Source organism: Pristiophorus japonicus, chromosome 4 (assembly GCF_044704955.1).
Source record: "Pristiophorus japonicus isolate sPriJap1 chromosome 4, sPriJap1.hap1, whole genome shotgun sequence".
In the NCBI taxonomy this organism is placed as follows: domain Eukaryota; kingdom Metazoa; phylum Chordata; class Chondrichthyes; family Pristiophoridae; genus Pristiophorus; species Pristiophorus japonicus.
In genome coordinates, this window is record NC_091980.1 from 229,396,614 (window position 1) to 229,408,803 (window position 12,190).

At 46.3% G+C, this 12,190-nt stretch overlaps 1 protein-coding gene across 1 annotated transcript in view; it reads left to right on the forward strand.

Moving 5' to 3' along the window:
- The window catches only part of ccdc175 (coiled-coil domain containing 175), a 253,696-nt gene that overhangs the window by 66,402 nt on the left and 175,104 nt on the right, over positions 1 to 12,190 (forward strand). The window contains exons 7-8 of the mRNA XM_070879130.1: positions 7,593 to 7,702; positions 9,430 to 9,511. Of these exons, the coding sequence (XP_070735231.1) occupies positions 7,593 to 7,702; positions 9,430 to 9,511 (192 nt within the window). The remainder of the gene's footprint in view (positions 1 to 7,592; positions 7,703 to 9,429; positions 9,512 to 12,190) is intronic.

The following is a 12,190-nucleotide window of genomic DNA, read 5'->3' on the forward strand; positions in this document are numbered from 1 at the left end:
CCGATACTCTGAAGACCGGCACCATAAATAGCTTGCTTACAAAAGGACAGTGTTGTTAATTAGATTTAAATCAAAGGCCTACTTTAAATGACAGAATATAGGGCTCAATTTTCCCCAGTATTTACACCGTTTTTTTTGGAGTAGGCTACTTTTTCTGGCCTAACTTAAAAATCCCCAGTTTCACCAATCAATTTGCACCAGCGTAACTCAGTTAAATTTTTTTTAGGTAAGTTTTTTTTTCCCTCAAAAGTAGGCATTACCAGCCACTTATGCCAATTCTGGCCATTTAGGCAACTTTGGCCAGCTAATAGTTGCTCCATTTCTACTTAGGCCAGTGTATGTGGCCTCTCGAGAAAACCCTTGTGGAAAGTTAAAGAAATCGGTGCAGGTAAGTTCATCGGAGGCCATTCGGCATTGGCTCGGGGCGGGAAGCGGAGCGGACCTGGACCGGCACGAAATCGGTGGTCACAGAGTGGCAGAAAGGCACCGGAGAGGCTGGGCGGGTGAAGGGAGAGAGGGAACAATCTGACCAGCAGGCACGCACTCGGGGGCCACAGACCGGGAAGGCACTGTACTGGGGACTGGGGAGGCTGTGCAGGGAAGGGAGGGAGCAAACTGACCGACCGGCATGCACTCGGGAGCCACAAACTGGACCAGGAAAGTACTCACCACAACGGACCAGGAAGGCATCTCACTCGGGGACCGGAGAGGATCGCAGACAGCCAATCTGAAGGCTTGGTGCCCAGAGAGGGGGAGGGGGGAGGGAGAGAGGTCACAAGACTCAAGGGCGTGGGTGGTGGAAGGGAGGGAGAGAGGAGAGGACAAAAGACATTTGGGTGTGATCCATCCATACAGACCTTGGGGGGAGAGAGAGAGAGAGAGCTGCGAACCTGTGCTGCCTGCTTTCCTGCTGTTTTGAGCTTCTTTGAAAGTTTAACTTTACGTATGGGGGCAATAATGACAATGCCATATCTTGTGCGAGCGTTCTGCATCATTGTGCTACGTAGGAGACAATTGATTAGAGCTCATCACATCAGGAACATCAGAGCCCATAGGGTGCTGGGCAGGAGACTTTGCCCACCTCAGGAATATCAAGACAGGCGTTCGTACCTGCACCTGAGTGATGCAGACTGTGTCAGAAGGCTGCGTTTCCGCAGAGTAATTGTCAGTGAGATCTGTGAGTTGCTGAGATCAGACCTGCAGTCGAGAAGCATCAGCTGGACTGCTTTGATAGTTGAAGTGAAGGTTACAGCTGCACTTTCAGTCTATGCCTCTGGATCGTTTCAAGCTACAACTGGAGATGTGTGCGCCATCTCTCAATATACAATACATGTCTCCATTCGCCAGGTCACGGCTGCATGGAAGAATGACTTTAAGTTCCCAATGACCACCCAAGCAATCCATGACAGGGCTGTGGGGTTCTCAAGGATTGCTGGCTTCCCAAAGGTACAGGGCTGCATTGATTATACCGACATCGCCTTGCAAGCACCTTTAGAGGATTCCGAGATGTTCAGGAATAGAAAAGGCTTCCACTCCATTAATGTGCAGCTTGTGTGTGACGACATGCATCACATCATGTCACTCAATGCAAGCTGCCCTGGCAGCACCCATGATACGTTCATCCTACGTGACAGCGTTATATCTGCCATGTTTGAGCATCAGCCAGAAGGGCAGAGTTGTCTACTGGGAGACAAAGGGTACGGCCTCATGACGCTCCTACACGTAACCCGGACGGAAGCTGACCATGAATACAACATGTCGCACATTGTGACGTGCAGCATCATAGGGAGGACCATTGGCATCTTGAAACAGTGTTTCCGATGTCTGGACCATTCCGGAGGCTACTTGCAATACTCCCGAGATTGTCGGTCAGTTCACTGTTGTATGCTGCATAACTTAGCCATCATGAGGCAGCAGCACCTGGTAGTGGAAGACCCACCCGCGGTGAGAGTGGCTGATGTTAATGATGTTAAAGATGCAGGTGATGAGTAGGAGGAGGAGGAGGATGATAACGAGGATGAGAAAACCATGCAAGTGCCCGAGGCCGGAGCACGACGGTGGAGGAGGACGGGCCATCTTTAACGATTGCTCGAGCCTTGCGCCAGCAGCTCATCTGTGAATGCTTTACTGATGCCTGAGGGCTCAGCGACAACTATTCCACATGGACATGTTTGGAGCTATTCTGTAATGTTGTGTTGTGTTAATGGAACATGATTCAGCTTTAATGTAAAATATATTTTATTCAAAAGTGTACAATGTACTTAACTTAACTTTAATAACATTATTCTTGTATCAAACTTTACTTTAATATGACTCTTTAAGATCGCTTAAAAACTTTTAAGATCATTTATAAACATAAATTTACATAACTTACGAAAAACTTTTAATTTGAGAACAGTTACAACAGTAACAACATCAACACCAACAGCAGCAAAGAAAGGCTGCACCCATCTCTCATCCCCCATAGTCTAACACTGCCCACTGCGCTCGATCTTGGACTCTCCACCACCCTTGCCGCAGGCGGTGGCGCAGTGATTTTGGGCATGGTACCAAGCTTATTCCTTCTAACATCTCGGCTAATGCGCACTTCTTGATGGGGGTGGGGGGCGGCGGCGGCAGCTGGTAATATGGAGGGTCCGGCTTGGGGCTTTTCAGAGGCTGGTGTGGGGATTGCAGTGGAAGTGGCAGTTGATTCTGTCAATGGGCGCGGGGTCTGGGCGTGTTCCCTAATTGCAGCAGTTAATTCAGACATACCGTCCCTCATACACCCTGACAGTGTCTCAGCGGACTGATACATTCCCTCCCTGATAGCCTGTACTACCCCTGATATTCCCTCACGCATTGCCAGTGTCGTGCTTTGCACTACCTCTGACATAGCCTCCTTCATGGCCACTGCCGTGCTTTGCACTACATAGAAACATAGAAAATAGGTGCAGGAGTAGGCCATTCGGCCCTTCGAGCCTGCACTGCCATTCAATATGATCATGGCTGATCATGCAACCTCAGTACCCCATTCCTGCCTTCTCTCTATACCCCCTGATCCCTTTAGCCGTAAGGGCCACATCTAACTCCCTTTTGAATATGTCCAACAAACTGGACTCAACAACTTTCTGTGGCAGAGAATTCCACAGGTTCACAACTCTCTGGGTGAAAAAGTTTCTCCTCATCCTGCCATCCCAGGAATCAGTCTGGTGAACCTTTTCTGTACTCCCGCAATAGCAAGCATGTCGTTCCTCAGATTAGGAGACCAAAACTGCACACAATACTCAAGGTGTGGTCTCACCAAGGCCCTGTACAACTGAAGGAAGACCTCCCTGCTCCTATATTCAAATCCCCTTGCTATGAAGGCCAGCATGCCATTTGCTTTCTTTACTGCCTGCTGTACCTGCATGCCTACCTTCAATGACTGATGTACCTCTGGCATTCCCTCCCTCATGGCCACTTACGTAGTTTGCACTACCTCTGACATTCCCTCCCTTATGGACACTATTCCCTCACTGATGGTCCCGGCGAGTGTTGTTACTTCTCCCGACAGTTCCGCTATCTCATCACTCACCCTACTGATGGTGTCCAGGAGTGATCAGGTCAATGCTCTCCGCACTCAATGATATCATCTGAACCACATCTGTTACATCCTGCATCTCAGCAGTGTATGATCGAGTTTTCCTTCCCCTCACCCTGGATCTGCCTCGCTGCATCCCACTGGGATGATGAGGCCCTGGGTGTGCCTCGCTGCACCCCACTAGGACCCGCAGCCTGGGACGATGGGGCCCTGGGTGTGACTTGCTGCACCCCACGACTGGGATTCAGGCTCATCCACGTCTGAATCTTCTTTTGCATCTTCAGAATTGGCCTCAGGATCTGCAAAATATAACAGAACAGTCAAACAGTTAGCAGCAGAGGAGGGGGCAGGATGGGTGGCATGAGTAGTCTCACACATAGAAACATAGACATAGAAACATAGAAAATAGGTGCATGAGTAGGCCTTTCGGCCCTTCGAGCCTGCACCGCCATTCAATGAGTTCATGGCTGAACATGCAACTTCAGTACCCCATTCCTGCTTTCTCACCATACCCCTTGATCCCCCTAGCAGTAAGGACTACATCTAACTCCTTTTTGAATATATTTAGTGAATTGGCCTCAACAACTTTCTGTGGTAGAGAATTCCACAGGTTCACCACTCTCTGGGTGAAGAAGTTTCTCCTCATCTCGGTCCTAAATGGCTTACCCCTTATCCTTAGACTGTGACCCCGGTTCTGGACTTCCCCAACATTGGGAACATTCTTCCTGCATCTAACCTGTCTAAACCCGTCAGAATTTAAACGCTTCTATGAGATTCTCTCTCATTCTTCTGAACTCCAATGAATACAAGCCCAGTTGATCCAGTCTTGATATGTCAGTCCCGCCATCCCGGGAATCAGCCTGGTGAACCTTCGCTGCACTCCCTCAATAGTAAGAATGTCCTTCTTCAAGTTAGGAGACCAAAACTGTACACAATACTCCAGGTGTGGCCTCACCAAGACCCTGTACAACTGTAGTAACACCTCCCTGCCTCTGTACTCAAATCCCCTCGCTATGAAGGCAAATTGATAGTCATTTTCCAACATTCTATAGACTCTGGATCAGTTCCTATGGAGTGGAGGGTAGCCAATGTAACCCCACTTTTCAAGAAAGGAGGGAGAGAGAAAACAGGGAATTATAGACCAGTCAGCCTGACATCGGTAGTGGGTAAAATGATGGAATCGATTATTAAGGATATCATAGCAGCGCATTTGGAAAGAGATGACATGATAGGTCCAAGTCAGCATGGATTTGTGAAAGGGAAATCATGCTTGACAAATGTCATTTGCTTTCTTAACCGCCTGCTGTACCTGCATGCCAACCTTCAATGACTGATGTACCATGACACCCAGGTCTCGTTGCACCTCCCCTTTTCCTAATCTGTCACCATTCAGATAATAGTCTGTCTCTCTGTTTTTACCACCAAAGTGGATAACCTCACATTTATCCACATTATACTTCATCTGCCATGCATTTGCCCACTCACCTAACCTATCCAAGTCACTCTGCAGCCTCATAGCATCCTCCTCGCAGCTCACACTGACACCCAACTTAATGTCATCCGCAAATTTAGAGATACTACATTTAATCCCCTCGTCTAAATCATTAATGTACAATGTAAACAGCTGGGGCCCCAGCACAGAACCTTGCGGTACCCCACTAGTCACTGCCTGCCGTTCTGAAAAGTACCCATTTACTCCTACTCTTTGATTCCTGTCTGCCAACCAGTTCTCAATCCACATCAGCACACTATCCCCAATCCCATGTGCTTTAACTTTGCACATTAATCTCTTGTGTGGGACCTTGTCGAAAAACTTCTGAAAGTCCAAATACATTACATCAACTGGCTCTCCCTTGTCCACTCTACTGGAAACATCCTCAAAAAATTCCAGAAGATTTGTCAAGCATGATTTCCCTTTCACAAATCCATGCTGACTTGGACCTATCATGTCATCTCTTTCCAAATGCGCTGCTTTGACATCCTTAATAATTAATTCCAACATTTTACCCACTACCGATGTCAGGCTGACTGGTCTATAATTCCCTGTTTTCTCTCTCCCTCCTTTCTTAAAAAGTGGAGTTACATTGGCTACCCTCCACTCCATAGGAACTGATCCAGAGTCAATGGAATGTTGGAAAATGACTGTCAATGCATCCGCCATTTCGAAGGCCACCTCCTTATGTACTCTGAGATGCAGTCCATCATGCCCTGGGGATTTATCGGCCTTCAATCCCATCAATTTCCCCAACACAATTCCCCGACTAATAAGGATTTCCCTCAGTTCCTCCTTCTTACTAGACCCTCTGACCCCTTTTATATCCAGAAGGTTGTTTGTGTCTTCCTTAGTGAATACCGAACCAAAGTACTTATTCAATTGGTCTTCCATTTCTTTGTTCCCCATTATGACTTCCCCTGATTCTGGCCAGGCCAGGCAGCAGGTTGATTTGAAAAGCCACGATGAATTTTCAGGACTTACCCTCTCCCTCAAGTGTGGGCCCAGCTTGTGCAGTACTGATAGTTTTTCTGCAGGCAGGACCCATCAAAACTGCGACCCTCTCTTCCAATGGTGTCAGTGGATGCAGATTTGGCGGGCCTCCTCCTGTTCGAGTTCTTTCCCTTTTGTTGTGGGCCAATTTCCTCTGCAAAGATGAAAATGCAACTTTTTAGAGAGGGTGTCTTTCTGCTGGGTGGGACATATACAGATAGTCACATTTACAAATGCATTGAATAAATGAAAATATTATACTAACTACTTGAGCAAGGTCCGGCCATTTCTTTTTACATTGGCTTCTAGATCTCTTGGTGTTCACCACTGCGCAGTAATCTTCTGCAACTTGGTTCCAGCGTTTCTTAATTTCTTTTGGTGGCACTTTTATGTGACCTCTGCTGGTATCCAATTCCTGCCATCTGTTCTCAATCACAGTAACTAGTGCCTCCACTTCTTCCACCAAGAAATTCTTTGTCCCTGATCCACATTGCTGCATTGCTGTATTGCTGCAGCTGCTCTCAGACACACAGCACTGCTTCTGCATACAGCTTGCAATTTTTCAAAACACAGCACTCCTTCTGGCGCACACACACAAGTTGCTCTTTAAAAATAGCCGATTGCCAACTCGGAGCTTTACTGCGCATGCGCGGCCATTTCAGCGACGTCAAGATCGTCAGTTTTTTCCCCCGTGCATGCGCAGAAGGCCCGGCTCCTTTTTCCAGCGCAGACCGCAGGCTCCACCTTCCCCCGTCCCCGCCCCCGAGGCGACTAGCCACGCTGCGCGACTGCAGATTAGAGGCCAACCATCGGGGAAACTTCGGAGATTTTTTTCTGGTGCATTTATTTACCTAATTAAACAGCGCAATTCTGGCAATACGCCAGAAAACAGGCTCGGGGAAAATTGAGCCCCATAATAACCAGCTCAAAATTCTCCTTAATTAATCCTGACTACTGTTTATATTCTAAACTTTTAATTTTGAACTAAACAAATTACAATTTGTTACAAATGTTATTTATTACTTAGTTTTCACACATGTGAATCCTATTTCTGTAAAAATAAAGCATTATGAATTATTATAAAATATAATGTACACTTATGTGGTGCCTTTAATGCAGCAAAATATCCTAAGTGCTTTGCAGGGGTGAATTTGTACATGAAGCAGTAACTGTGAAGAATTGAGGAAAGTGGCTGAAAGTGAGATCGAAGAGCTGGGTTGTGTAGAAACGTTTGAAGATGATGAGAGATAAAGCTAAGCGAGTAGTTATGAAAGAGAGTTCCATGGAGCAAGTCCAAGGTGGCTGAAGGCCCTGGTGCCAGTGATTGAGCGGAAGGAGGGGAATTCACTATAGTCTAGACCGAGAACAGCAAGCTGGGAAGTAGGGCTGACGGCTGTGATTGGGCTGTTTGGGAATCGGTTCATATTTATTTCTAATTTTATTTTAACCAAAATTAGGTTCAGATATTTTATTATTTACATTTCTATTTGTACCCAATAGGATAATGAATTTGGTTTTAATCACTTGTTTTCTCCATTTTTACAGACCGCTAAACAATTAGATATAGAGCATAAATATCTGAAAGAGGAAGAAGTTTCACTTGAAAGGAAGTACAGTGAAGCATTCAAAGCAACTGAAGAACTAGTTACTCAGAAGTAAAAAAAATCCTATTACATAAAATAATTTATTATAAAATGATACTGATGTTTGTGCACAATTAGTCAGAATGCTGAATGTAATTTTATCATTGATACTGTATTTAACTGAATTTAGGGATATATAGGTATATTATAGGAAAAAAAGAGTTCGTACTGCAGACATCACAGATGAAAAACAGTGTCAAATTTATGGGTGTTTCTGTTCTGCAGCCTAAAACTGATGAGCACATTCCAATCTTCAAAGGAAGAGGAGAGTGGAGGGGCAAAAGAAGGAAAGCAGTAGGGGAGGAGGGTGTGAGTGGGGAGAAAGGGGCAGAGAGGGAGTTTCTTAGGTGGTCCCTCGTATCGAGGATGACTTGCTCCCACATCAAAAAGGGATGAATTCACCGGTGTTTCGATGAAGGACCTGATATTCCAGATTGCGAACTACATATTGAAGGGTGGAAGCTGCCTGTGCGTGGAGACCAGCTCTGCTGCACGGACTTAGTGTGCACTCGTATTGCAGTGTGGGCTGGCCCGTGCTGCCCCTGGGCCTTCACCTCTCCTGGGCCCCAATCATGTCACTCCTGGGCCCTGATCTCTCTCCGCTTCTCCGTCCCAATCATTCGCCGCACCTCTGCTGTACTTAGGCCCCGCCAAAGTTCGTGCCCAAGCTCCAATCGGCGAGCTGGGTTTTGGTGACTTCACCCAGTCGCCCTCCTTGAAGCCGTCGCCCTCCTGGATCGGCTCGCGCTGTATCTTGAAGCGGCATGCTCCTCGTTATACCCACGACCTGCGGCTGGTGTTTCCTTGCAGGTCGGGGCACCACCTGTGAGGGAGTTTAGGGGACAGATGACAGGTTGGGGAGTGGAGAGGTATTAATAACAGGGCAGAAGAAGAGAGGGAAGGGAAAGGTTGGGGCGGGAAGTTGGAGAGGGGTGGAAGAATAGAGGGGAGAGGAAGGAGAGGGGAAAAGCATAGGGAGGGGGAGAAAGATGACAGAATGGAGAGGGAACGTAAGGAGTAGGGAGAGAATGAGTCTAGCGGAGAAATGGAGAAGGAATGAGAGAAATGGACGGAGAGGCGACAAAGGGTGAGGAATGGGTGATGGGAGAGGACGAGAGAGGGAGGGAGAGAGGAAGAGTAGGGGAGGGGAGAGGAGATGTGGGGGTGAGTAGGCAGGAGAAGGGGGTGGGTGGATGAGAGGAGGAGGGGGAGAAGGAAAGATGATGGTCAACATTTGTCTCGGTCATGAGTTGTCAGTAAAAATCCAAATGTTGCCTCAGCTATTTACATTATTTCCCCAGGATTCCTACCCAATCTCTGTCCGAAGTTAACAGTAGAAGATTACTAGAACTTCCATGGATATTCAGGGCCAGAGTATTTTTTTTATTGTATGGGCTAACTTTCTAACTGCTTTTTACTTGAATCAGAATCTACAGCTCCAATCTAGTGCATACATGTTTAATACTGAATATATGAGAAAACTGCTTTCCTTGACACAATAAAGGAGAAAACATCAATAATTACCTCATGATTTATTCCTCCTTTACTGTTCTAACAAGTTGTAAGAACTTTGCTCTGCATAACACACTTGACTCATATTAGTTTTATACAATTAAATGCTTAAATGGAGGATGCAAGTTATTTACTTGTTCAGTCTTTACAGCATGTAAATCCTGTTAACTTTATTGTTGCTTAAATGATTATTGAAGTATGTTACTTGTGTATTGTGTTTTCAATAGGAATACAATTGCTGACGAGTTAAATACTCTCATTGAAAATTTGAGACAAGAAAGTGAATATTTACACACACGATTCTTACAGGTTGGATCTTTTAATGTATTAGAATAATTATTTTGGTAGTGTCAACAATATTGTACACTTCTGAGATTAAAAGAAAATGTGAATACTATAATTCTGAAACAACAACCGTAAGTGCCTGGACATACACAGTTTCAAAGAAACGTGTTGCCTGTATACTATATGGTGTGGGAAATATTAGGTCAGGTTCATCTTAAATGCTGCCTGATTTTCCTATGATTTTTCCTCCTCCTCTTCCATGATATAGGCATACAAGAGTATGGGATACATTTTCCATTATTTTTGCATGCATAATGCCCACTTAATGTCCATTTTAATGCTGATATGACATGTAACGTCCAGATATCACTCATTTAGCCACAAAATGGAAACTGACGCCTATTTCTCGGTCACTTATCGCCGCGGTGTTACTTTCCGCATGTGCATAATGCCGAGAAAAAATAATACCGCCCGCCCACTTTTTTTGGACAGAATCATCAGAATGGACGATCCCAATGCCCATAATATCACCCACCGTTACTATCGGCACATAATTAACGCTGAGATTTAATAATACCGCCCGGCCACTGTTTTTTGTTGTAAAGATCACATTTGCCGAAACTAACGCCCAGTACATCGCCCATCCTTACTTTCGGCACCTCGCACACATCTCGCCCACAATATCGCTCACCGAAAAAATTGCTGGGAAAAAGTGGAACTAACCGGAACTACTCACAGCGGTATGGACGCCATGTTCGAAATCACATGTCGCATCATTTAAAAGGCTGCTCTGTTTCAACCTCGGGGGAGTTCGGATGTACTCTGAAAGTCTTTGGAGGTGATATGAACATCTGAACAAACATCTTATCATACTGTGGACGATTGGAATTTACTAGGGGCTAGAACCTCCACTTTTTTTGCATGCTTGACGCCCACTTAACGCCCATTTTACCGCTGAAATGACGTCTAACGCCCATATATCGCCCATTTTGGCACAAAATGGAAACTGACGAGCATTTTTGGGAAACTTATCACCAAGCGTTACTTTCCCCATGTGCTTAACGCCAGGAAAAAATATTACTTCCCGCCCACTTTTTTGGTGCGGACTCATCAGAATGGGCAAAATCAATACCCATAATATCACCCGGTGTTAGCTTCCGCATGAAATTAACACCGAGATTCAATAATACCACCCGCCCACTTTTTTTTGTCGTAAAGAGCACACTTGGCGAAACTAATGCCCAGGAGATCGCCCACCGTCACTTTTAGCACCTCGCGCACATATCGCCCACAATATTGCTCACCCAAAAAAACGGCCAGAAAAAGTGGAACTGTTCTGAACGAACGCCAACGGAGTGACTGCCATTTTTAAAATCGCAGGTCGCTTCATTCAAAAGGCTGCTTCAACTTCAGGGGAGTTTGCATTGACTCTGGAGTTCTTCTCAGGTGAAGCAAACTTCTCAACAAACATATTTTCAGACTCTGGACTATTGGGGGTTTAATCTAGGTGTATTTTAGTGAGGAAATCATTGCTTCTGATCTACCGCTATTATACTTTCAATGCAATGGGGCCATCAAACAATAACTGCTTAAGCAGCATTTCAGATGTCTTGACCACTGAGGAGGGGAGCTACAATACAACCCTGAGCAAGTAGCTAAATCCGTGGTCGTGTGCTCGATGCTGCACAACCTGACTATCAGGAGGGGCCAAGAATTGCCAGAAGGCACTGATGCTCCACTTAGGAGAGAGAGGAAGAGGACGATGAGGGGCTAGATGCTGACCTAGGGTCAGACAATCCGGCGGGCTATGCAACCATGTCCACGACCCCCTCCAGACTGCAGGAAAGGGCCGTGGTGGCTACATAGCTGCAAGACTCTTACGTGAGGAGCTGATATCTGAACGATTTGCCTGAAAGAATGTTGATGTGAGTGACAACGCTAACACAGTGTGTGTGTGCAGCTCAGACATCAATGGTGCCCATCACCTTGTGCCAGTTAAAGTTTACGTTGATTAAAGTTAACTTGTATTTAACCCTTTCATGTTAAGGAATCACCAATGTGTACCGGTCCAGCTATCTGAGACAATGCGCAACAAGGTTAGGTTCAATTAAAAAAATGTTATACCAACATTAGTCTGAAATCATAAGTATCACAGGCAATAACACTCAACCCCTGCCCACACCCCACTTTTTCCACCATTGACATCAATCAAATGTTCAACATGTCCAGCAACACAGAATACAAATGCAAAGCAGGAGCGTGGTCCACAGCCCCCATACATTACAACACATTGCATACACCCAGATGGAGATATAACACAGCCATCACCTGCGGACATGCACCTCACTTTCCTTCCCCCCTCCCCTTCTTCTCCCCACCTCTATTCCCTTCCACTCCTCGCTCCACGGCGCCTGGCCGAGGAGCTCCTCAGGCGGTGCCTCATTTGGAGGGTTAAAGGCAGATGCAGTGGTTGCACGGGTACAGGAGTGGGAGGTGCCGAGGGGGCAACATTCTCTGATGCAGGAGCAAGATCTTGGTCCTTGCTCTCATCTGTCGTTCGCAGTGGTGGTGCGGAACCTAAGGGTGGAGTGCCGCGCTCGGGGACCACTGGGAGGCCTGTGCCAGCAGTGTTCCTGGCTATCGCATCCAGGGCCTCCGCCATCCGCAGAATGTACTTGGTCATGATGGCCAACTGTCGGAATC